This window comes from Hetaerina americana, unplaced genomic scaffold, assembly GCF_022747635.1.
Source record: "Hetaerina americana unplaced genomic scaffold, ioHetAmer1.1.p SCAF_12, whole genome shotgun sequence".
In the NCBI taxonomy this organism is placed as follows: domain Eukaryota; kingdom Metazoa; phylum Arthropoda; class Insecta; order Odonata; family Calopterygidae; genus Hetaerina; species Hetaerina americana.
Window position 1 is genome coordinate 28164810 of NW_027286292.1, and position 27735 is coordinate 28192544.

General features: G+C 35.8%; 1 protein-coding gene across 2 annotated transcripts; it reads right to left on the reverse strand.

The window, feature by feature from the left end:
* Nucleotides 1-478: 478 nt before the first annotated feature.
* Nucleotides 479-27607, reverse strand: dgo (ankyrin repeat domain containing protein 6 diego). 2 transcript variants are annotated; one of them, XM_071583031.1, is made up of 10 exons: nt 27169-27607; nt 21939-22163; nt 21235-21333; nt 17523-17624; nt 16866-17063; nt 13679-13777; nt 13488-13586; nt 10957-11217; nt 9037-10264; nt 479-1816 (listed from the first exon to the last, which is right to left on the reverse strand). In XM_071583031.1, the coding sequence occupies exons 1-10, from the start codon at nt 27235-27237 to the stop codon at nt 1611-1613; spliced, it is 2586 nt and encodes an 861-aa protein (XP_071439132.1). In that variant the 5' UTR covers nt 27238-27607; the 3' UTR covers nt 479-1610. The 2 variants fall into 2 exon arrangements, with proteins under 2 accessions (XP_071439132.1, XP_071439133.1); XM_071583032.1 differs by lacking the exon at nt 479-1816 and having other exon boundaries at nt 9032-10264.
* Nucleotides 27608-27735: the final 128 nt, after the last annotated feature.

Genomic DNA, 27735 nt, shown 5'->3' on the forward strand with positions numbered 1-27735 from the left:
GCATGGGAAATTCACATATCAGGGTATGGAGCTAGAGCCTTTCTATGTGCCGGTTATGGTTTCCCAGGAAGATCTGGTACCCAATAAACCACACAGGTTTGGCGGAGCTAAGGGTACTACTCAAAGAGGCTTTCCAGGGAATTGAACCCATGAGACTAGTAAGTAGTTATATATATATGACATTATTGTTTCCACTACCATTATATTTACAGTTGACAGTGGGTATATGTTTTTGAAGACACCAGTAAACAAGGCCCTGATCAATTACACATGTTCACATTTAAGTTGTATTTTGTAACTGGAAAGACAAAAAATGTTTCCTCAAACAAAATTTCGGAACAATTTACTAATAACAGGAAAAAGAAAGATACAAATGAACAAAGTTTAGAATTGAAAATCTCATGTGACAGAGGTGATCACCTAAAGTTGTGTTAAGGAAATAATGAAACTGAACAGTATGCTATATGCAAATCTTCGGCATGCTCCAACATTTATTTTTTCCATTTAATGAAACAAATGTGACAATCTTTCTCACATACATAGTGGTAATAAATAATTAGTTTCACTCAATGTTACAATTTTATCAAGTGAAAGGATTACATCATTCTATACTTACTTACTCTAAGTTGACCCCTGATTTGTTTAAAAAAAATGACCCCTGCAAGCCCAAAACGTTCACAGCCATGAGTTATGAGCAATGAAAGGTATTTTTCTGCTGCGTGTACTTCGACATTATAGATCTAGGAGAATCATCCCATGATGCATGTATGAGGATGCAATGCACTTGAGGAAAGTAATAAGGGATTGGAAAATTTAGAAGATTTGTTTGCTTTGTCTTAGTCCTAGAATGACCAAAGTAATGTCAAATATTTACCATTTTCATGGCTGTCATTTAAAAGAATTGGCAGTCAGGGACCAATTTAGTGCAAGAAAAGTATATTAAATTATGTAATTTCATTCACCTTTACATCATATTAATGCACATTAATATGTATTTCACAAGAATAAATATTATTATTAGTAGATTACTTTTATTTCCTAACAAACTCAACAAAAATATTAACATCTTTTTGCTCAACTACCAGCTAAATTTTTCTAGAAACATCAACATGATTATACTTGGTTAACTATTAAAGGCACTCTGCTAGAGAATAACATGACATTATGGGCCCTCCAATAAGGGTCCAGCACAGATGGCTATGGAGTTTTTAACATTAATTTACCCAGAATTATGAGAGCTGTCATCTGGTGGTCAGCCCAACACTCATTCATTGAACATGAAAACTCATCCAGTAAGGGATAGCATATTTGTACTTATGGAAATGGTTAGCCTTATCATATAACTTTGGACCATTAGCAAAAATTACTTTTACTCAATGACTTTGGACAATTAGTAGTCATTTCCTCATCAAAATTCAATGATAACACAGTTTATTCATGTATAGTATGGAGCTAATTCTTTTTTAAGGCTGCTAGCAACTATGAAACCAAAACATTTTTAGAGAGTCAACCTAGTATGACCACACTTCACTGGAACAACAATGTCCAGAAATACATTTCTTTTAAAAAATAAAGATGAATGAGCTCAGTATTTTGCACACATTCTTAACTCAAACTATGCTACCAGATGCAACATTGCCATTAACTTTGAACCCAGGTTTCAAACTTGGTCTTGATTTGACAATGTTGTGACACTCCTTAATTGTAGAATTAATATAGCCATGAGCACTTTTTAACTGACTTTCACTGGCTGCAACATTTGAAACAAAAGACTTTGCTGGCACCGCTGGCACAGATCCTTCCAAATCCATGTTTCCTATAATGTGACAAAGTCATTAAAAATTCATCATGGTAAGGCATGTGAATATTGTGGACAAATATTGAAACATGACAGTAACAAAAAATCATTATTTCCTAAACAAACATATCCGTGACTTGTTATTAGAAAAATTATGCTAGTACCTATGGCCAAATATAGTTTCAATAAATATATCCAACTAATTGGCACAAAAACTTAAACAATTCACTCTATAATACTTGTAACTGCTTTTAAGAATAATTTCATGAAATATTGTACTTTCAAGAGCAATAAAAATAACATTAGTTAAGAATGCCCACCATATTAACTTTGGTCAGAATCTGGAGTTGATGATAGATCATTATTTTCTGCATGCAAAATACATATTTGATGAAATCATAAAAACCAAGTCTAGAAATTCAGATGCCCCACTCAATGCTACTTGCCTACCTAGATTAAAGAAGAAATTTCTTTAGAATACGAATTATTTATGAAGAGATTTGTATTGCTTATGCAGGATTAAGTTGGATTTTTTGTTTACTGCACAATTGCCAGTTACATGGTGGCACTATTAGAATAATAATGCAAGGACATTGGTACAAATAATTCTTTATTTACACAAATATAAGAAGTGAACTAATAAATGGGATAAGGTACACCTGTATCAGGGTCATTTACAAAATATCTTTTACTCATACCAACAAAAGGAACACTTTTAAAATTAATGATATGATGGAGTAATGATGGATAGCAAATACTGAGGCGAGGAAGAAAATTAGAGGGAGCAACCTAGCATTGGGGCCAGCGTATTAGAAATTAGACCGGTATGTAATCATGTTGGCGGAATTTTTTTTCCACAACTTGATGAACTGGACTTTGGTTCCAACAGGATGGAGCAACGGCTCTCACTTCAAGGGCATTGATGGCTGTATTGAGGGACCACTTCCCAGATTGCCTCATCTCCATTTGGAGGGATTTGGACTGGCCAGCCCACTCCCCTGATTTGGGCCCTTGCGATTTTTTGTGGGGTTTTTAGAAATTCTGCATTTATGTCAACCGTCCAAGAACCCTACAAGATCTGAAGGACAACATCCGGGCAGAAATAGCCAACATACCTACTGCTATGCTGATGAGTGTCATGATAAACACCAGAAATTGGCTTATTCAGAGTATGGACAATGGGGGGTATCACCTACCTGATTTGATATTTAAAACTGTGTAAAACAAAACTTTAAACATGTACCTACATTTAAAAAAATAATTTAAAAAATGTTTCATTAAATGGGCTTTATTGAGTATTGAAAAAAAGGAAGTCATGTTGCCGCACCCTGTACCATGGGGAGAAAGCAATACAGTTCTGCAGGAGACAAGCCTTAATCATTACAAACAATTGATTTAAACACCATAATATGAATATGTTTTCACGGAAAATGCCTAGAGGATCCAGAAAGATATGCTAGAGACAGATTTTGGAACTGTGATTAATTCGCAAAGTTTTGTGGAGGTGAGTGCAGATTCATGTCATTATTTAGTAATGATGACGTGTAGCATCATTAACACATGGTAGAATCATTAACAAGAACAAAAAGGAGTATCAGTAGGCTGTAAAGAATAATATAAGTTAGTTCAGAGACCTGTTGTAGGAAGAAATGGGAATACCAAAAAATGGATACCAAAAGCTTCAAATAAAATTATAGCAGGAGTAAATAGGAAAATAATACAGATATCATTGATTACAGATGAAATGATTAGAAAGACAGATGATGGAAGGAAATAGAATTATGAAAATAGAGAGATAAATAATATACTGGAGTGGGAAACAAATAGAACAAAAGAAGCAGAAATGGAATTATGGGTGTTGAAATCAAATAAGGCCATGGGCATTTATACCATTCCTGCACAACTACTCAAGGGTTTAGGAAAATTTGGGAAGCAAGATATTTTAAGCACTATCTCCTAGCATTTGTTAGTGAGAAAATTAGCCTGAAGATTTCATCAGAACAGTGTTAGTTCTCATTCAAGTAGTAGTAGTAGTAGTTTTTAGGGGAGGCGACCGACAGCTAAGGTCATTTGCGCCATAGGGGATGGACAGGAAAGGATGAAGGGTAGAGAGAAACCCGGCGTCAGCATTAGCCTACTCTTTACGAAAGGTGCCAAGGGGTCCGCAGTTTAACGTCCCATCTGACGGACGGCGTACTCACTCAAAGTGCCCTCCACAAAGCACCTCAAGTAGGGATGGAGATAACTCTGAAAAATATTCAACACTGCCGGGATTTGAACCCGCGCCCTCAGGGTGGGAAGCCAGTACGTTAGCCCCCGCACCATCTCGACCCCGTTTTCATTCGAAGAAAAGGAAATAAAGTCAAATATATCTAAGGACTACAGAACAATAAGTTTGATTTAACATGCAGCTTCAGTCTTAGGATCACCAATAAGAAGTTGCAGAATAAAACAAATGATAACTCAGAAGATGATTGGTTTGGGTTCAGAAAGGGTAAAAATCATTTGATTATCATGTGAGACACTACAAGGGTAGTTTGAAAGGTTCTACGAATAAACACCTGATATCAGTGGTGACTCTCAATGATTGTCTTGTGTAGCAATAGGTAATCCTTTATGAAAAAACAAACATCGAGTCAGTTCTCTGGGTAGAGATCAGATCTGTAGAGCGGATATCTTTCTGTTGTTCCCAAGTAGAGATTTGAGAAGATGGAAAAAATTGAGATTAGAGCAGGGATTAAATACTTCATAAGAAAGGTATGAAAGCAAGGGAAGAGGGACTCTGCTCCTTCATATTCAACTTTTGCCAAGTGGAAAAATGAGTTTAAGTTTGGTCAGCACAGTTTAGATGATGATCTTCTTAGTGGTTGATCAAAATGTGTCACTACCCCAGAAATTATTGCAAAAGTACATAAAATGTTCATGGAAGATTACCGAATGAAAGTACGAGAAATTGTTAAGCTGTATGGATGCCATTTGAATGAGCATATTACATTTTAACTGTGGAATTGAATATGAGAAAATTATCCCCTAGATGGTTGCCGCCACTCTTGATGCAGGATCACAAACATTAGAATGGAAATTTTAAAACAATGTGGACCTGATTTAAGAGCAACCAACAAGATATTCTGCCCTGAGTTGTGACCACAGATGAAACTTGGGTCAACTACAGTACCCCAGACACAAAACAGCAGTCAAAGTAGTGGAAACATGTTGATTCACCATCATCAAAGAAAGCAGAAGTAATACAGTTGGCCGGAAAGGTGATAGCTTTAGTTTTCTGGGATGTGAAAGGGATTCTGCTGATAAATTATCTTCGCACTGATCAAATGATTACTAGATATCACTATGGTAACCTCCTGGACCAACTAAAGCAAAAGATACATGAAAAAAGGCCATGTTTAGCAAAGAAGAAAGTCATCTTTCATCAAGACAATGCATGCCCACACGTAATTAATGTTGCCATCGCAAAAATATGTGAACTAAGATACAAATTTTTACCACACCAGCCTTATTTGCCAGATTTGGCTCCATCAGTTTCCCATCTCTTCTCCAAGCTCAAAATTTTCCTTGATGGAAGGAGATTCCCTTCAAACAAAGAACTAACAGCCTAAGTAGACTAGTATTGTGCAAGTCTGAAGAAATATAATTTCTGAGATGGGATCAAGACGTGAATATTGCTGGACGAAGGGCATTAGTGCACAGGGATACTACATTGAAAAATGAAGAAGTTTCACAGAGGCAGGTGGTTTATTTCTATTCAATTCCGAGAACTTTTCAAATTACCCTCATGCATATAACAACGTACGAGGCCACTAATGAGGGAGATAAAGTATAAACTGAGGATGTATTTATCTATTTCATATATTTCAAGAAGGTATTTGATAAGAGCATTTATACTTTACTTTATACTTTAGAATACATATCTGCAATGCAGAAAAAAGGGCAAGACTGAAGGGATAGCAGATAATCCACAACATACACATATCTCAGACTCCTCGGCTGCAAGTGGTGTGTGAAATGCCTGTATGTGCAGTCTTGGGAAGAGCTCTATGACAGTGTGTCCATTATCACAGGTGCATCTCTATGTATACGTAGAGTAAATGGCTAAAGAGGGATGGGAAGAGCTGGAGACAGGAAAGAAAGTGGGAGGAGAATTCATAAAATCAGTTACGTTTTGTAGATTACCAAGTTTTAGTTTGCCTGTCAGCCAAGAGGCTATAAATATTTCTGAGTACATTGGGAAGTCAGTTCAATAGGTATGTTATGAGAATAAATGTAAATAAAACAAAGATTAAACGATTTTCGATAAAGAGAAAAACTAAGGTAAATATTAAAATCGGAGCTCAAAAAGTAGAGCATGTTAGGTTGAACAGTTTACTTATCTCGGAAGTACTTTGGACCAAAATCGTCAAATTAATGCGGACATAAGAACAAGAATCATGTTAGTCAACGAAGCTTTCACAAAGAGGAGGGAACCGATGACAGGGATATTAGTAAGGATGTTAAAAATGGCTTGTCAAAATTTTGAAATGTAATGTAGTTTTGTAAGGAGTGGAAACACAATTGTTGAAACAAGATAATAGATATAGATTGGAAGCATGGAGAAGGATATAAAAGGTGAAATGGAGAGTCATAAAAATAAACAAGGAAGTGCTAGGCATGGTGGGGGAGGAAAGGAGATTGTTGGGAGAAATCTAAAGGAGGCAGGAAAGATGTATTCAGAGTATTTTGAAGACTGCGATAGAAAGGGGAACATTAGGAAAGCAAGGAAGTGATAGGAAAAGGACAGGTATGTGGGATGGCATGAAGAGAGAAGGAATTATGCGGGAAAGAATGCGGAATGTTTGAAGCTTGGTCTATTGTACTCGGGTTCGAAATATGAAAATTCATTTTCCTAGCAATTTTCCCTAATTTTCACAGAATTTCAAATGTCTTTTTATTACCCATCAACCTTTTCACAGCAATAATTTAATAATTATGTCACTATGCTATGAGTTAATCAAATACTGTGCTGAAATAAGGTCAGTAAACAGTTGCTTTATGTGATTTAGGTGAAAAAATAAAATGTTTTAATCAGTTTAGATCTTTAAGGACTTTTTAATTTCCACCCAAATAGATGAACAATCACACTGCATACTGGAAATCTTCTCCCCTGCCCCCATCAGTTCCAAGTTCACAAAATTGTAAACTAAAACGGGTTTAATATTAAAATTCAGAATAGTAACATTTAACAGAAAAATAATGATCAACATTGCATAATTACATCAACATTGTCCAAACAAAGAAAATAAATTCTGGTGACATACATGGAAGTTTTTGAATTTTGGGAGTGGAAAAGGATGTAAAAGGTGAATTGGAAGGAAAAAAAAAGAAGGTAGTGCTAGGCATAGTGGAGGAGGAGGAGAGAATTGTTGGGAGAAATCCAAAGAAGGCAGAAAAGATGGATTCAGAGCATTTTGATTGGGGATGGAACGTATATGACTGTGATACAGGAAAGAACTTTGGGTAAGTGAGGAAGGGGAAGGGATAGGATAGGCATGCTACCCGGATTGAAGAGAGGAAGGAAATATGCGGAATCAAAGATGGACTTACCACTAGAGCCTATTTTCAGGTCGTTTTTTGGGTTAGGAGAGGGAAAAAAGGCATCATTGTACATATTTAATGCAGTATCCATCCAAAACCTATTTTAACTGGTAGAATACCTATTATAATAATATTCTAGACAGATATCAATTCAACTAAAACTGTACAGTCAAAATCCTCATACCTAACTCTTTGTACTCATATTACAGCAATAATGTCATCAACAGCCTCATTCTCAATAAGAAACTCAATTCAATAAATTACGAAGCTGTTGGTATTCAAACATCTGAGTTATGAAAAATAAATAACACAGTTTAAGGTGCACCATGGTGAAAATCCATCACGATGAAAGAAAACACTAGGCTTTTCCACATAAAATAGTGTTCGTACAACCTGGGTTTCATGACAACATAATATCTTCAGGTAAATTACAATTGTGAGACAACTCCTCTTCTTCTCCCCTCCTCTCTTCCCCAGCATGGTATATATATATATATGTGTTGTCCAATGATTTTAATTTACCTGAAGATGTTATTCTGCAATGAAATCTTGGTCATATTAAAACCATTTGATGCAGAAAAGTCTTTCATGATGAAAAATAACTTAAAAACACCATCTAATAAAACACCTGAGGATTAGTTGGTGAGTGCTTGAATTATTGCAGCACCAACTTTTCAAAATACCATGTTTTTTCTAAGGTTTAAACAATGTCAATTACTTTTTCTAAGTTTACACAAATAGTGGGCACCCAGACCAAGTCCTAATTTGATATCTAATTGATTCCTGCTATAATATCTCTCTTAAATGCTGAAATTCCCACTATAATCATGAAACATGTAGTGAGCAATAACTATCATTTGATGTTTTGGCAATGGCTGCAAAGACATACAGTAACATTAATTTTAAAATTGAATTCTAACCATCTCCAATTTACGAAATAAAATTTTTTAAGATATTTTGATACTTTCATTACGCTCTCATAACGAGACTGAAAAATAGCAGGCACTTAAGTTATATGATTTTAATAAAAATATTGCCTTTGCTGGCTTAAGTAATGCATTTTCTAAATAGAAACCCCAAGTAATTACATGAAACCCAGATGACATATATCACAATTACAGCATTCAATGGACTTATTAAAGAGTCACTGAAAATGAAGAAGGCATTAGACAATAGTAAAATGGTATGTGATGAATTAACTATTCCTGTACCGCATTGAAATTAACACAAAAATGTCAGTACATCAATCAACCAAAATAATTGCATCAGTTAGCAGTAAATTTAAGGGAGGCAACTGACAGCTAAGGTCATTTGTGCCATTACGAATGGATGGGCAAAGAAGGGTGGAGAGAAACCCGGTATTGGCATTAGCCCACTCTCGTCGAAAGGCACCAAGGGGTCCACAGTTTAACATCCCATCCGACGGATGTTGTACTCGCTCAAAATGCTCTCCACAAAGCACCTCAAGTAGGGATCGGGATACCAGCAAAAAAAATCAGCCACCTCAGGGATTCGAACCCGGACCCTCACGGTGCGAAGCCTGTACATTAGCCACCGCACCATCTCGATCCCTCAATTGCAATAGTTATTATCACAATGAAAAATAAATTGGTGGCTAAAGATTGAAAATACACATGACCTCAGTTACTAACCTGAAAGTGATGGCGATGGCCCTTTGGAACTCCCATATACTTTGGTACTGTAGCCAGAATCATTATGTGCATCTGTTTCTATTCTGTGGCATTCCGTAGAAGTTACAACTGATGAGGACACAGCACTATCATATACTGTCGTCCTGCTTCTATAAGGAAGCTCAGATAACATATGATTCTCACGGCCGTTCTTCCACAGTGCATGTTCACAAGACACTATATTTTCATAGTCTGGCCCTGGCTGAGGGCTTGGCTCCTGGAGTGCATCCGAGCTCTCCCCACCCACAGGCAAACGCCGCCCCAATGGGGTCACTCCCACTTCATCATCCTCCTCATCCTCATCCTCATCCTCCCCATCACTTGACTCGGAGCTCCCACCACCCTCATCCTCGAGTGCATCTTCACTAGGGACATTTTTACCATCCCCACCCACACGCTCCCCTCTCTCCAGGCTCCACCCTGCCTTGCAAACCCGCTCAAGGCTATCCACTGAACTTCGACGGCCCCCACTCACACGCTGAAGCCTCCAGGTAGGAATCAAAGTGTCACAGGGATTGGGCAACACTTCGGGGAAGGACTCATTCTCACCATTCCACTGGGCAATCTGCCCATCCACTTGGTCAACAGAGCCCAACCGAGCACTATTCCCAATCTCTCGAGATTCCTCCCACTTATCCAACTCTTCTTCATGAGGCAACATCTCAAGACTCTTGGCTCGTCTCATCTCATCAAGCGTAGACTTGGTACGACAGTTCTCTTGACTCAAGGGTCTCTCAGACATTCCGGTCTGACCCTCAAACCCGGACAACTCCCTACAGAGCCACTCAGCCAGGCGAAGGCTCCTCGCTTCACACTGTCCACGCTCCTTCTCCACAGTGTGTGACAGCCTCTGCTCGAGGCTAGTCACTTTTCTGTCCAGTCTCTCATGAGCACGATCTATGTGCTCTTTCAGCTCCTGCTTATCCCTCTCCAAGCGGGCTTCAACATTGCGAAAGAAAGGTGCACAGTAGCATGTATAGCCCACCCCGACTGGGCCTTTGCAGATGTTCCCAGCTAGATCCAGAAAGTACTGTTCACCCTTTTGCAGAGGCTCATCTGGCAATGAATCCAGATTAGGTGCAGGAAAAGCTTCCGGGTCAGGATAGTAATGGCAGCCATATGGTGACCATTGCCTTCCAGTACCTCCTACACAGGCTTTTTCAAAGTGGACCTTATGGGCATTCTTGTGCTAGAAAAAATATAAACTTAATTTAGTACATGCTATGGGAATGGAAAATAATAGAAGAAATGTAGTGGATGTAATTGTTTTCCTTTAAAATGAGAGATTTAAGTTAATCAAAGCAAAATATTATGTACAATATCAAGTATGTGTATTTTAAAAACATAAAACTTTATAAGCTTAGTCAAATTGGTGAAATTTGAGACTTGCAGAGTAATTACAGTCACATACATTTTTTTAGATTTCACATACTGAAATTCAGAGCTGTAAAAATAATGTTATTATAACTCAGAAGATTTAATTCTGTAAACAAATAGGTAAATGATAAAAAAATTGATAGTTGATGGTATGGTAAAGTAATATTTCAACAATGAATTATTGCTAATAATAGACTCTTAAAATCACTTACATGTTCAAAAAATCCTATCGCAATGGCAAAAATCATATTCCAAAACATAATAAAAGTTATATATATGATGTAGCTTTTTACAGATATATTCATCACTGGCAAGAAATACACAAGTATCATGTCTATGAATGTATTTATTCAAAAATAATGATTTAGAATTATTAAGGTGCATACCCTGAACTTATTTAGATCATATGAGTTCACCAAGTTCACTTACTGATCAATAAAATGGAATGGGGAAATAGGTATGAAATTTCAATCTTGATTGAATGAAATCTTATTTCTAACCTACCTTTTTGTCTTTCCTCTGGCAGTTACTCTCTTTACTGCTAGTCCCACTTCCATTTTTCTCCCTCTTTCTTTCATTCTTATCTTTTTCAAAAGGTTTATCTGGTTCACCTTTTCTCCTGATATTCTTATTACTTTTCCCAGATGCAGCTTCTTTTTTCTTGTTTTCTGATTGGGCTTTCAGGACTACTGGAGGTGTGTTCAATATAGCTAAGATGTCTTTCAGATCTTTTCTTGTAGCAATATCTCGGGCTGTTTCATTTTGCTAAAAGTAATAATTTAATAAAGTAAAATTAATAATTAGAATATTTTACACAATCATTTGGAAGATTTTGGACAGAAGGCCACTTCAAATTTAGCATTTTCCTGGCATAGAAGAATTTATTACAAGAACCTCACCACCAAAATCATGAAAATGACACAATGAACTTATTTCTATTCTTATAGGATAGCCTCTAAACATCATTCACACAAAAATTCATTAAGAAACGGAAATTGCAGCAAATTACCAAATAGAATACTTTAAAATCAAGGCAAGGTAAGTCACGGTCAAACTGCCGAGAATGACAAAACTTTCATTGTAAGAATTATGGGTGTTCCATACATTATGAATTATCTAATTTTATGTTCCTTTGACAATTCTTTGGACCACCACCACCTTAGGAATAGGATGAGACACTTCAGTCAGTACGATGGGCAGAAAGAGGAGTCGGAATCTGAGAGAGGGAATATGCAGACATATCTTACTTCCCATGAAATTTGAATTATAAATGGTAGTGGTGGGCGTAAGTTGTAACAACCAAGCAGTAGAAAATCCCTTTCTTTCAAACACTGGTGGGAATAATGAAACAGCACAAATTAACTACACCTAGGAAATTCTTGATAACTTTTCTTCAAATAGGATTCAATCTCCCAGTGAGAGACATAAGCATTAACAGGATTGATCATAAGTTTCATTAATTTGATCTCCTCGCACTATTTAATAGGTTTCCCAGTACTCAAATGTATGCATCATTATGAATAATTCCAAGTTGAATTATGTAACGAAGGATAGTCATAAGTTTTTCAAGATTCTCTAGAGCATATAATTCCATGCTTTTCTATGCACAATAATTCAAATCTTCTAGTCAAAAATGTTATCCAGTGGGACCAGTATCAGATTGGTTGAATATTTTCAGGAAAAATTGAAGGCAATGATTTTTTTAATTTGGTAAAACATGGGAACCTGCATATTCTTAATGTAGGCAAAGTTTGACAAAGGACACATGGTAACACGTATGCTAATAATTACAGAATACCCTCACCTGAAGTATCACATTTCAGGAGCATAAAAACACTGGACTTTTGATCAATTTGTTTTGAAATCAGGCTGCTGACCATTGACCAATGAATTTTGACATAAAAATGAAAAATATTCAGCCAGCATTGTTGAAAGCTTTTTGAAAGAAAGTATTGCTCCATTAAATAAAATATATATACATAGTCTAGGTTTCCATAACAAGAACTGGCATCTGCTTTTTTTTTAATTACGTTTTACAGCCAAATGCAGTTCAAGATATCTTTGGTGGAGACTTTTCGGACGAAGTTTCTCAAGAGAAAATGAGTTATGACTGCAATATTATTTTTGAGATAATACTTAACATACATAAATTTAAATACAAAAAATGATCATCAGAATTATCAAAAAAACAATGGTCAGCCTAACTCAGAATTTTAAAAACCTTATCAAATTTTTTGATGGAGGTAGTTAGTCATCTGAGTAAATATGGAAAATATTCAGTTATTTATTTAAGCTATTACAATCAGACCAATTATCATCTACAGGATTTCTCTGTAATTATGTTTGACAGAATCTTGTATTTCAGGGAAAGCCCCTATTCAAATATCATAGGCCTTCAAAATAAAATTAATGGAGCATAAATAAGCAATGCAATTGTACATATTTTCATGCGGAAGTTCCTCAATTTCCTAAAAAACAGATAAAAGGGCATTTCATTTAAATGAAAAATTTTAGATAATATTTTTTCTCACAGGATTTTTTATCATCCCATTGAATTGTAACGTACACTGGTGAACACAATAAGCTGAGCTTTACAACAGCTCTCTAAGACTAAGTGATGCAACATGTGTTCTCATTGGAAAACCATAAATGCAATGCGAAAATACTCATTATATCACTGAAAATAGTTTCAATGTGGGCACAAAGGGCTGAACTAGGTGGTAAGTTCAAGGAATGTTTAAATTAGAATATCCAAAATCAGTTGGCTTTTGGGCAAATTTTGTTTTCAAGACACACTTAATTAACATGAAACTTAAACCAAAATAGTGCCATTGTTATCCATGGGATTAATTCTTCTTCTAACTAATTATGAAACAGATTTGCTTCAAGTAGAAAGGTACCAAGATCATTGGGCAACTGTGTCTATGGCAGCATTCTCAGTTGGAGTATGAACAGCATTAAAATGAACTTGTAAACTAATTAAATCCATGAAACTTGTAATTATATCAAATTGTTCTAATAATAAATCCTCATACCTTGTTGCGAAGGCTCTTATCACAACCTGCTTCCAATAAAATTCTTGTTAGCTTCTTTCGACCCATTGCAGCAGCTATATGAAGTGCTGTGTCCCCATTCTGAAAGATTATACAACATTTTTTAATTAAAAAATTCAGATGGTAAGTGGTAAAAAAGGGCATCAAATTATAATAGACTATTATTTCCATACCTTATTCTGATCGGAAACACTACATTGAGCACTGATTAAAATTCTTGTAACTCCTGCATGGCCATATCGAGCACTAGTATGAAGAGATGTATCACCATACTACATTCCAATTATGAAAAAGGAAAAAAATATCCAATCAAGAGATGAAAATCACATTAAGTAAACTCTCTATTATCTACGCTAATAGATGTATGATGAAGCAGGGGTAATCGATATGGATACATGAAATACGTTGCAAATATGATCATTTGATATTGAGAAACTCCTTTTTCATTCTGTGTTATTGATTCTTTTTTTAGCAATGGAATGTACTTTTTTTCTTTTTTCTTACATTTTAGATATTCTTCTGTTAAAAGATGGAATTATAGATTTACAGGAACACAACTAATGTTAAATGTACAGCAGAACCCATTTTTTCACAAAGCTAAACCAATCTCATAGCCAGAAAAAAACAATTACTGGCAAGGGACAAATTTTGAATGATTTTGTTAAATTAAAAACTTTTAAGCCAAAATATCTCAAACGTGTTTTTCAAAGTATATCAATATTTCAAAGCCTTTAATTATCTTTACGATTTTAATTTTATTAAAATTTCAAGGTCCTGGGAAAAGAATAGCATGGATATTCTATAAGCGGATCAATAAGAGTTTACTTTATATCAATTCTACATTTTTCAGGTGATCACAGTGTTGAGATCATACTTTATTCAGTCAATTTAATGAAACGCTGTTCACCCAGCAATATGTAATAAATGTAGCAAGTTTCTCCCGGATTCAATACCTTAAGAAATGATCTAGAAAATTACAGAGACATGATTATGGGCAAAGAATTGAAGACCTGGCAAAAAACCTAATGTTAATTGCTATATCACTCAATCATAAATTTGAAAAAAATTTAACCCTGAGATTTATAAGATTTGTCATGAAGAAATCAAGATTTTACCCAGATTTGAACAGAGACATTCTGTCTGCTAGGTATGAACTGATAGCAGGCTGCATAGATACATATTTAGTAATGTCTGCAGAGTAATTATACAGAAAACATTAGCTATCAGTTTTGTTTTTATGGTGCACAATGTATCTTATTTTTAAGAATGACAGAGAAAAGTAGATATCAGCTGAAAAGCTGAAAGAAGAATTTGAATGAAAGGCTATGGATTTCCCCTCCCATGCGGACTTTGATCTGCGGCCTTTATTCAAGTCCCTAAGGTTAAGTCAGGAGAGGGGGTTATATCCAAAGAGGTGCCTAATGGGGAGGGAATGGCAAAATTAAAATTCTAAATTATAATTTTATACCCAATAATTGAGTGATAAAAATAGTGATCATACCATACAAGCAGCAGAAATCCTCATTTTAAACAAACATAAATATCAAAAATGAAGTTTGATTATTTTATTGTGTTTACACAGGACCATATTCCTGTGTGAGCAAGTCATTTAAAGGTATGAATAAAGAAGTGTAACACTCATCTTTGAAGAATGCTTTCCTAGAAGAATATTTCCTGTGAAAGGCTACAATAAAACTAAGTTCCGGGTGACAGATAAGGCGAGAACAGGCAGAAATGAATTTAGGGACTTATGTGCATTGAAAATAGGGCATGATGATCCAAGCTTTATCAACTACTTCCAGAGCTGTAAAAAAGGCTATAAGTATTTTCTGCTTCATGAAAGGAAATCATATTATAACAAAGTCACCAGCCAATCTGAAAATATCACTAAAACATCATGGCAAGGAGTTAATAATGTAACCAGGGGAAAGGTAAACAAGAAAGGAATTTTTACATTAAAAAATGGGGAGGGGGGTCAGTCCATCATATTCAAAACAAGCAGTAGAGTTTGCAATTAATTAACTAACTAATGTGCTTCTGAATTTATAAAACGGATTAAAGAGTAAAAATAGATTTGATGCATGGTTTTGCCAGAATGTAACCTCTTCCATGGTCCTCTCTCCTGCAACAAAGGATGAGGTCTTGAAGTGCACCATGAGCCTTAAAATTAAACCATCAGTTGGATTCGACAATATCCCCAATGGGATTATTAAAAAATTCTCCAAGGCAATAAGCAAACCCTTGACATTAATAATAAATGATTCCTTCACAAATGGTGAGTTTCCCGACCATGTAAAAATAGCAAAGATAAAACATTCCTTAAAAAGGGTTGAGGATGATATTAACAATTACCGATGACTGTCCTTATTAACTAATTTTTCTAAAATCTATGAGCCCTTAATGAGAGGCAGGCTCATTAAAAATAAAATTTTAAGTATGGAACAATTTGGATTCCAAGAGGCAAAAGGTATCAATGATGCTCTTGTAAGTTTTCTAAAAAAGACAATGACTTCTTGGGATTCAAAGGAATACTCTGCTGGTGTATTCAATGATCTTTCATGCACATTTGATACTGTGGACCATTAAATTTTTATAAGGAAATAAAAATGTTATGGGATCAGGAGACTTGTCTATAAATGGCTTAAATCATATTTAAAAGACAGGAAACAGCTGATTGTTTGTACTCTGATGTGTCCTATATTTTACTTTGTAAAGTACTGGGACTAATAAATATTATTATTATCAAGAATACCTACATGATTTGATGAATAAAGAATACCTAAATGTCAAAGAAATAATGATAATAGGACATTTAGGCCTTTAAAATGTCAAGTTTTTTCTACAGCAATTGATTTTATTACATGCACCATAAAAGGAGATGACAAGAAAAAAAATTATGAAAATATTCAACATGACTATTTCTGATAATAATCAATAACATAGCAATTTACCCAAATACAGGTATTACAATCAATAGTCTCAGAGACAGGCATTCCCTCCCCTTTCTGGTTTCAATACTAACATCAAACAGCAATAGGCCACGTATAATAGAGTTATAAAATAGAAATGATTCTCATACTTGGAAACACATACTTCTGAGTATTCTTTTCCTTGCATCCATTTTCACCTTCTTCACTTCTATTCACAGTAAATTTTAATTCACTTAATGCCTAGTCATATGATCACATGAATAGAAAGTAAGATAGGTTATTTAGTTGCAATTTTCCACAGTCAAATTCTGCAAAATGGACAACAGGTATTGTGGTTTCCCCATGTAATTGGCTCAACTTCACACTAGAATTTATCAGAGCAACAAAAATAACACACAATACTATGAAATGGAAATGGGCAAGTACATACATTATTCTGAACATCTGGATTGCAGCCAGCAAAGAGTAGTTCCCGACAGCTTTGGTTGTGTCCATTCTGACAGCATAAATGAAGAGCAGCAAAGCCACCTCTATTTTTTAACTGTAACTGTGCTCTGCATTTGCACAAGGCAGCCACTGTCTGACTATATCCTTTCCAGCTAGCTTCATGTAAAGCAGAATTTCCATGCTAAAAGTATAGAAAGGGTAGGGCATTAAGTAACTTAACTCTGCATCAAAATACCCACCATCTACATGATAGATAATGGGTATTTTGACCAGCAGTCGATATGAAAAAATATTTTTGAAAATATGATTCACAGCATTATGCCGTAGTGATTTTAAATGGTAATTCGTTAATTAGAAACTTGTAGAAGTGCTTACTATTTGACATTTCTGTAGGTATGCACCCTGACAATTTTTAACCTATCATTAAGTTTTAAATAAACAAAACTACAAATTTTATAAAATAAAAATGCAATTCGCTCAACCAGACGAAAACCAGCAACCTTTGGGATAGCAGCCTAGTAAAAGAGAAAATTGCTTAGCAGGATAACCAGCTCGATAAACAAGGGCAGTCAATTGGTGTAATTTAGAAGTAATAGAAAGGCATGAATATTGAGCAAAAAATCATTACTGTTATACTTACCACATTATCTTGATGGTTTACATCTGCACCATGTTTAAGGAGTTGTTTAACAATAGCGACATGTCCCTGGGAAGCTGCTCTCTGCAGTGGTGTGCATCCAGCCTATAAGATCAAGCATGTAAAATGACAACAGGACTTTCTATTCAAAGGAAAATAAAACCTGATGATGACACTTGAGCGTTGAAACCGGTTGTACGCTAATAAAGGACAGTGGAAAGTTACTTTGTATTCTTAATTTCATTTCAATAAACCTGTTTTTAACCAAAGATGTGCTTGCAATTAGCAAAATAAAAGATGCATACATTGGTCATGGATGCAGTTATGGTGATTGTAATTTGAAATTAAATGCTCATACAGATACTGCTTCAAAAGTATAAATCATGATAATATTTTTTCTTTAAAAAAAACCTGCACATTTTTTTGTTGGAGTCTTCCAAGTAATTTTCCATGTGTCCAAAATGGATTGGAATAATGAAAATGGCTAAAATGCGACAGAATAGTTCATCTGAATGATTTCAGCTTCTAATCTGCCATTTTTTCCATTGCGTCTTCACTGTAATGGATTAAAATAATTGAACATCAATGCAAACTTTCATGACTTAATTTACATTCTCCAAACGTTTAGATACCAAGAAGTGAACTTATTACTTAATCCCATTGTTTATGTTTTCAACAATAATTTTATGGGTCTTACAAATAGGGCACCTTCAGAGTTGGGTATGAATGCATGATAGAAAATTTGAGTTCAAGAAGAAAAAAATTCTAGGAAATTGAAAATAAACTTTCTATATAACTGAATATTAATTTAAAATTAAGCTTAAACCCTTCAATGATGACTAAATTTTTCCAAAGTCATACCTCCTCAGGGTGGGTTTCCAAATCGGTTGGTTTTTGAAATGGATTGCCCATTTAAATTTGTCTCACAGATATTTTTTTAAATATAATAATCAGACAACAATTATTTCTATCACTAGTAAATCATATTATAACACACTATGGGAATCATAGTAAAAATACATTATTAGAGCAAATCACTTTAGGTTAACACTACACACCATGCAATGCTATAAAATGATAGGAAAGGTTGTTACCATTTGGCCAATGTATGAACTAATACCAAATTAGTATGTTTGGCCCATTACTGTTTCAGGCATGAATGAATTGAACAAAAAGTAGACCACGGATATCTTCCAGGAAAGAACATGCTAGAAAAGGATCATGGCCAAGAACATTTCGGGGCATTCCACTTAAAGAGGCTAAACGAACATTTTAATGATTTATAGTATCATTGTAGCCCAGTGAGTAGAGCATTTGGTGATGGACTAAATGATTCTGTGTTCAAATCCTGCAAATGCTCCAGGGCTCATTCAGTTTCACTCACACAGTATGAGGGTAATCCCAGAAGTACCCGACCCAACAAAGAAAACACAAAATTTTGGAAAAAAATGTATTTATTTTTCAACATAATCTTCAATCAGCTCTATACACTTTTCCCAGGGATGTTCAATAAGTTTGATAATCTTTTTATAATAAGAACTGTCTTGCTTCTAAAAATAGCCATTTACTGCCAACATCGCTTCTTCACGGTTGGGAAATCTTTGGCCACCAAGCCATTTTTTCAAGTTTGCAAACAGAAAATAATCCAAGGGGGCTAAATCTGGCGATTAGGTTGCATGAGGTAGCAATTCAAACTTTAATTCATGAATTTTGGCCATTGAAATAACGGATTTGTGAGCTGGTGCATTGTCTTGATGAAACACACTTTCTTCTTAGCAGCCACTTTTGCTTGATTTCTTCGCTCAAATGACCTTGCCAGCAGATGAAACTGTCTTCCCCTTCTTTAGAGCTGGTCCTCAATTTTGAATCCATTGTTTTGATTGTTCTTTTGTCTTGTTTGTGAAGTAATGGACCCATGTTTCATCCATGGTTATGACACGGTGCAAAAATTCTGCTTTGTTCCTGTGAAACTTTGCTAAACACTCAATTGAAGCATCTTCATGACACTTGTTTCGTTCGAGTGTGAGTAAATGCAGCACCCATCTTGCACACAGCTTTCTCACGTCCAAATTTTCAGTTAATATGCAATGTACCACACTTTTTGAAATGTCTACTATGTCTGCTAGCTCGCGCACTTTCAGTCGATGATCATCCAGTATCACTTAGTGAATTTTCCTCACCGTTTCTGGAGTCGTCACCTCATTTGGTCGAACAATGCGATACTCGTATTGCCAGTTTGTACGGTCGTGTTTAACCCATATTTTACAGTTGTAAACAAAGGAGTAGACTCACTCAGAGTAGATTCCAGTTCAGCTTTTATATTGGTTGGGCTGAGGCCTTTCAAATAAAAGTATTGTATCACATAACAATGGCCAATTTTCTCCATTTTCACAAATTCACTGAAAACGTTCACTAATAATGGCTGCCAAATAAATACTACACAACGTAGCATCTTCAAACTTGAAAAATATGCCTAAAATATTGCATACTTCCGAATACAGTGATATTTTTGAAATAACTACCGCCATCTCTAGCTCAGGCCAAGTACATCTGGGAACACCCTCGTATGATATTCTGGATGCCATAGAGAGAAAGGTGACCCCCAACTTTAATGTCTGACAGAATTCCAAATACTACAGGACTTGCTATTACATGAGCTCTGCATTCCACCTGTCACATCTAAATACAAGAGCTGATAGCATGACAATTTAAAAATCCAGTGATGGCTGTTCTTTACCCCTTTCATAAGAAACCAGCAGCCAGAGATGTGGTAAAATATTAAGACCCTTGAGTGTTTCCATGCTTGAAGTTTAAGATAAATGATGTATAATTGCATGAAATAAGAAATGGATGTGAAAATAGTTCTTGGTAACACCTTCATTCATTCATATGTTTAAGGAAACACCTCGAAAACAGTGAATGAATAAATTTAAAACCAATATAGAGGAGTATATTTTTTCTAAAGAAGAAATCATAGAGATATGCCTACAGGAGAAACTACTTGTCAATGTCCTCATTTTATTGGCGACTTAAGTTGAATATAAAACTGCTCTTCCGGATACAGTCATTATACCAGCTTATGTGTATGAATGCGTCAAAGACATGTTGGTAGCAATTTTATATTAAGTTTCATAATAAGTCCTTGAAAAATTCAACACGTGAGATTTTACAAGATATGAGGGGCAATCAAATGAAAACCAAACACTGACTACAACATCCATCCCATGCACCGACAAGGACATAACCCAACAGGTGCATGCACCTGTGAGTGCAGTTCTCCTACCACAGCATTGATATACAACAACACTGTTACCACCTTTTGCATGGACTATGTATCATGGTGGGTGTTCATTTGACTCCTCCTAGTATACACATTTACGAATGGAAAGAGAGAAAAATTACATTTTTACAGAGAAACTACAGATTTTTAATTTGAAAATGTCAACTCAATATTCATGGCACAAATATCCTACAAGATTTCATGAAGATGAGCATCAATCAATTATTCATGTGAACAGAAATTTATTAAACTAAAACCTGTGATTTATTTTACCTCAATCCTTGAAACACTGGAAATCTTTCTACACCATTGTTATTGAATTGGGAGGGTAATGTCTAACTGACACCATGAAAAGTAAACATAAAATAAAGGGCATCAGAACTTTTAGGGTTAAATATGATAATAGATTGCATTGATATTAGAATTTATGCTCACCAAATCAACAATATTCACATCACAGCCTGAGAGGATGAGGGCAGCCACAACATTTGCATGCCCTGAGGAAGCTGCCAGATGGAGAGCATTGCATCCAGTCTGGAATTAAAAACAAAACAAGCCTTAAGATGTCGCATAAAACTACTCCACAAAATGCTGTCATCAATGATGAGAAGGTACCAAAAACCTAAATAAACCTTAAGGAGAACAAACGAAAAACAAAGCTAGCTCACAGAAACATTAAACTAAATAAGAAGTTTGAAAAAGCAGCAAGGTTGGCAACAAACGCACACCATCACAGAGATGTGCCAAGAGTGAATAAAACTTTCATCCATCCCCCCTATGTACCCTTCTTGGAAAGGGTACCCTCTAGGCCCATAACTTGCTTCTGCACATGGACCACCAGCTTTGAACCGAGCTATACTCTTTTAACTTTTGAAAAAACCAATTAATTTACACTTAATGATGATTATCTCATCAGACGAAGTAAGTATAGTATCATGCCTGCATTTTCATGGATGATAATGCTTAATTGTGAAGTTAAATCTTTAATAAATTGCATTATGTGACAATTCAACCTCAGTCAAATATTAATCAAATGCTTTTTTAAAATATAGCTCTCGGTGGATGGAATATATAATATTGAAAGATATATGTATACTGATAGTGTATGGATCAGAAAGTGTTGTTTATTATTCAAGCACCTCATCTGGTATAATCTTGACACCTTCACCCAGTAGTCGAACAACCTCTTGGGCATTTCCAGCAGCTGCAGAGAGCCTCAAATGATCAGTCAAAGATGTATTTTTTGATGCATGAGGAACCGATGTAGAACATAGAGACCTGGCAGCAGCCATATCATGGGTCCCTGACACCCTCCCAGATAAGGCAGGGTCACATTTATTTTTGAGAGACTCTCGGAGTCTAACCTGAAGGAGAAAGAACATAAGATTTAAAAAACATCCAATCCAAAGTTCAGAAAATTTGAGTTGGATATACTTTCAACTGAACTTAAATATTGAAATATAGTAGGAAATATGAGGGAAAAAAATAATCATTTGTGAAATTGTACCATCAATTACAAAACAATGCAGGCAGTCACTGTTATGCCGAGAATTGGGGAAAGGGGAAAACGCTCAATATGCAGAAAATTATTAACTGGCAGTCATTCCAGTCTCTAAGAATCATGCCTAACACTGCACTTTAAATACCAGACAGATTTGGAATGCCAATATAACAAATTTTTCTACCTTTCCCCAATTCTTCATGCAATAATGACTACCTGCAGACCTTTGGGAATCTTAGTTCACTGAAGATGCATTTTACAGCATTATACAAAGATATTGATAATGAAGGGCACTGACAGCCAGTGTATGCCAAGGAGGGGAATAGAAGCATTACTTTTACATTGCCTACTGACACAACATGACTTATTGTAAGTTATGAATAGAATAAACAAAGGTTCTCGGTATTCCCCATTAGTTAAGCACTTGCTATCAACAGAAAATGTGATGAATAACTGATTGTAGCACTTTTCCACTTGATAACATTATCAAGTGGAAAAGTGCTACGATCAGTTATTCATTATGTTCGACTTCCACCACATCACGCCTGAAGCTACTCAATTTAGAAAATGTGATAAACAAATATCGGCTTAAAATTTCAAGCACTACACTATTTTTGATAGTCAAATGTTGTACTCTTGTCAACTGAAAGGGGTCTAGGTTCATCGGAAGTTGATGGCACTAGATGCAGAAAGTCTAAGCCAAGGCATTTTCTGTAAATCATATTTGTGTTGAAAGAGGAATGTTTTACAGTATTCAAGTAAGCCTCACAACTCCAAAACTGTGATCTTGACAGTACTGACCTTATTATAAGTTAAATTTATCATTCATGTCCAATTTTGAACAGAATGTGGCTTAACCTACAAAGTGCTGCAATTTACTGAAAACTAAAAAAAAGTCCAAAGAACTCCTGAATTAACTGAAAACAATTACTTAGAACATCAGAAATTATAATTAAATGGCAATGCTAGCATGAAGACATGGTGATATATAGCATAAGAGCCCATGTCATACAAAAAGTGAATTCCCGAAGCACTCTCCTATAGCACCAAAATGCCGTGGGATGAGAGAGACCCAACCTCTTTCTAAAATATCTTTTCCGATTGCCTGCAGCCTGCTTCTAACCTCAGTATTACCTCTCTCAATTCCCTCCTTCCTAAAATAAACCATTCCCTATCCCACTTACAGACAGACTCCCAGGAAGTTTTTCAATACATATGCAAAATACGGCCCCACTGCTCACCTGGCCCAGATGCTCTCAGCCCTAAATTTATTCGCAATAGCGCTTCAGCCCTCTCACAACCTTTAGCCATCTTGTTTAATTGCTGTTTTTCCCTAGGAACCTTCCTCCTCAATGGAAATGCAATAATATTATTCAGATACATAAAACAGGTCCCAAGAATGATGTTTGAAACTATTGCCCTATCTCATTGCTTCCAATCCTGTCTTCCGTATGTGAACATATTATTCTCGACAAGATTTATTATTTCACCTCCCCCTTTTTATGCCAGCAGCATGGATTCCTCCCAGCCAGGTCATGCCTGATAAATCTTGCTGTCTTTCAGCACCACGCCGTCATGGCAATAGACAAATCAAGTCAACTTGATGCCATCTACCTTGACTTCTCCTAGGCTTTCGACGCCCTGCATCATCAACTCCTCCTTCACAAACTCAGCCAGCAGTTCGGCATACATGGTATGTTCCTAAGCCTTCTTTCTAGCTATCTCACCCACAGAACCCGGCGTGTGATACTCTCGGATGCTTCCTCCTCCTGGTCTCCTGTCACGTCTGGGGTTCCCCAGGGCAGTGCCCTTGGGCCATATCTTTTCAATTTATTTGTTAATGATCTTCCTTCCCGACTCCTTTCCTCCCAGGTCCATACCCTTCTCTACGCTGATGATAGCAAGATTTACAAGCAAATTAATAACACTTCTGACCGTATTCACCTTCAACTTGCCTTACGTAAAATTTCCCTATGATGTGATATGTGGAAGCTTAACTTAAACCCTGGAAAATGCAACATCACGACTCTTGCTCTGAAACAAAAAACCCCTGATGTTCAACTACTCAATTAACTCAACTCCCTTCAATTGAGTAACAACCATGAAAGACCTTGGCGTTTTAACTGACCACAAATTAAATTACTCAGACCACATACAGGCGGTAAAAAAATAAAGCAATGTCCCTATTAGGCCTTCTTTACTGCTTCACAGCTATTAAAGATCCAATAGCACTCCATTCATACTTCTCAACAATTGTCCTCCCCATAGTATCATATTGCTCCCCAATTTGGTCCACCTCATCCCCAACTAATCTTAAATCGCTCGATTGCATCTCTCAATTCTTTGCCAAATAGTCAAGCACCAAGTCCTACATTTCCGCAGTATGTCCTCAAATGCTGTTCTGTCTTCTTTATCCATTTCTAGTCCCCAAAGCCGCAGACTTAAAGCTGATTTAAAACTCCTCCACAACACCCTAAACTCAACTATTGATTGCCCTGAACTGCTCTCTCTCTTCAACCTCAGGGTACCAACTCGATCCACCCGCACCCACTCCCTACTCCATCTACCTATTCCTAGAATATCTATCACCAAGCGCTCACCTTTATTTCGCCTCTCCTCCCTTCTAAATTCACTCCCTCACACTGTCGATCCTTTTAATTTATCATGCAACAATTTCACCACCCAAGCTTTATCCCACCTTTCAATAAATTAAATTTTTCCCCGGTCCATGTTCGGCTCTCATTGTTTATTGTTATGCTGTTATTGTCTTTTGTCCTCTTTCATGTTTGTTATATTTTTCACAGTAAATTAGCGCTATTGCTGTATGTAAATAATGTTTTTAAAAAAAAATAAAAAGTACCTATTTATCTGCTGATATCAGCCAAACCTGGGGCTTGTTCAGTCTATTATTATAGGAGTTTTAAAAGTAACCATGACTAAAATTTCATACCAGTACAATTTAGAAATTGAGATGATCTCCACAATTACACTTTTAACAGCTTTTCATTCCATACCCTGGGCTGTACAATACTAAAACATCACATTGTCGTTAAGTTCACATAGTCACAAATTTCTACAATTTATCCTTTAACTCATCAACCGACTGTTGGGAAGAATACTCTAATGATTCAGGGTCATAGCCGAGGACCAATGACTTATCTCCAGTAATGAACTTTTTAAGGAAACTTGGGTCATCGTTTGCTGCAAGTCCCCTGCAACTGCAGCATTGACGTTGATGAGATAAAAGAGAATACGACCAAGGCAGCTGAATACAATTTTGAAATAAGGCCTTGGCCGATTGTTTAGAAAGGTGAAGGAGGCGCTAGGATACATGTGTGAGGTCCCAAGGTGAGTATTTCCATAGGGACAAGTCCTCATTGTTATAGGTAGGCTATTTTTCAGGAAATACGGATTGCATGGCTGGATACCTTCTGAACAGACTTCCTTTATTCAATTTTGACATATTTATATTATTACAAATCATTATATTAATCAGATTTTCTGTGCAATTAAAAGAAATTAATCATTTTCCCAAGTACAATTATTTACCGATTTTAAAGCACTAACCTACAGACTAAGGGTTAAAAAAACTATTCCTTCTGTACGTGGTGAGTTATACCCGCTCAGATGCAGATGTTTGAAAAATAAAACTTATTCTGTAAATACAATCATTCTATTGATTAAAATAATCATTCTTTTGTTATTTCGCAGTATGCAATCATGATGACAATAACTATTAACGCAACCAACACACTGACCAGATGAAAAGATTAGTAACAAGTGGCTCTTAATGCTTGTATTATAACAGTGTTAACAGTTTCCATTAAAGGGAAATTGCATGAGTGAACTCGGGGATACTCATAAGTTGACTGTAAACCATGGATCCCAGCAGCATTTATATTTTTCAGTGACAAAAGCTGTCATGTATTTATACCTTGTGAGCTAATTATTAACATATAGCCTGGTCGTAGTTTAAACTTCTTCAGACTGTCTTTCAGAGAGTGGAAGCACTTTTTGATACAAATATAAATTGATACGATAAAATGAAGGCTTGTTCTTTAAATTTTCAATTGTTCATTTTATTTAGATGCATATGTGGGCGGCGTACCGACCTCAATTAAGAGGCCATCAAATCACAATTTACGACCAAACACGGTTGAACTTTGTCGCCCAAACAGGGTGGGTCTTGCTCATTGTGCTTCTACAGTACTAGGACACCCCTTCAGCCAAGCACAAGTCAGTTAAAAATGTAACATCTTTATATCCTTTGGACTGCCTAATATGCAACTTATTATATCATCATGTCAAATTTTTAATATAAATAAATCAAGGCAAAAATACTTATGCCTCATTACCAACCTAAAATAAAAGTTCCAAGTCTGTGACAAATGAATTATTAAGTTATTTTACCGGACTCTTTTTAGTTAATGCCTATGTAGCTTTTCATTCCGTTTTTACCACCTTGAAGGTATCACCCTTTGTTTCCAAATTAATGTCAACGATAATTAGAACTGATAACAATCATAGCTAATAAGCATTGCTGTTACCAGGAAAATCTGCAGATATCTAAATCCTAATCAAAGAATACCATGCAATGAAATACACATTAAAGTATAAAAAAATCATGCACAAATGTTTACGTTAAAACTAAAAGGTCGGTTCAAACCCGCATTGGGAGCGATTACTATGATTATAATTCAAACTTTCACCCACATTAATTAAACACCCCTCACTAAGAGTTTAAACTGATTCCTAGTGTTTACACTATATTATCATATATTTGCTTGGTCAATATAATTAGTCGTATCAAATAATGGTGAACTCCGCTAGCTTTAAATGCTATTGTATAAAACGCTACAAATACGTACCTGATGTGAGTTACTACATTTGAAGGAACAAAACGAGGACTGTATGGTATTGACATTTATAAATGTCATTTACAATACTGTCCTTGGTCTTCCACCAAGCTACAACAGCAGCAGACTTTGTTCATTCACTTAATCACAATTTAACTCAGTCACAGCACATAATTTACTCATTTTCTCTTATGATCACATCAATAAGAAGCACACATTTCTAAATAGAGCATAACGATGTAGGAGACTTCAACGGTAGACATCCGCGGTGAGAGTAACGAATTGCACCATTTTATTCGACGTCACAAGAACATTTCCGTGACGAATCTCATTCACTGCATTCCAACGCAAACTAATAGAAAACATTGCCAAATTAAAGCCGATATGTGTGGAAAGTTATCGTATAAACTTCAAAGAAGTAAATTCTTGAGGAAGCCATTATCCGTTGCCATCTTCCTTTCTCTGTAGTGGAGACATGTTCAAAATATCAAAATAAACAGAATTAACAGTTATTGCGCGCATAACGCCATGGTCACCAGATGGCAGTACAACATGTTGCCCTGCATTTCGGCTACGAAG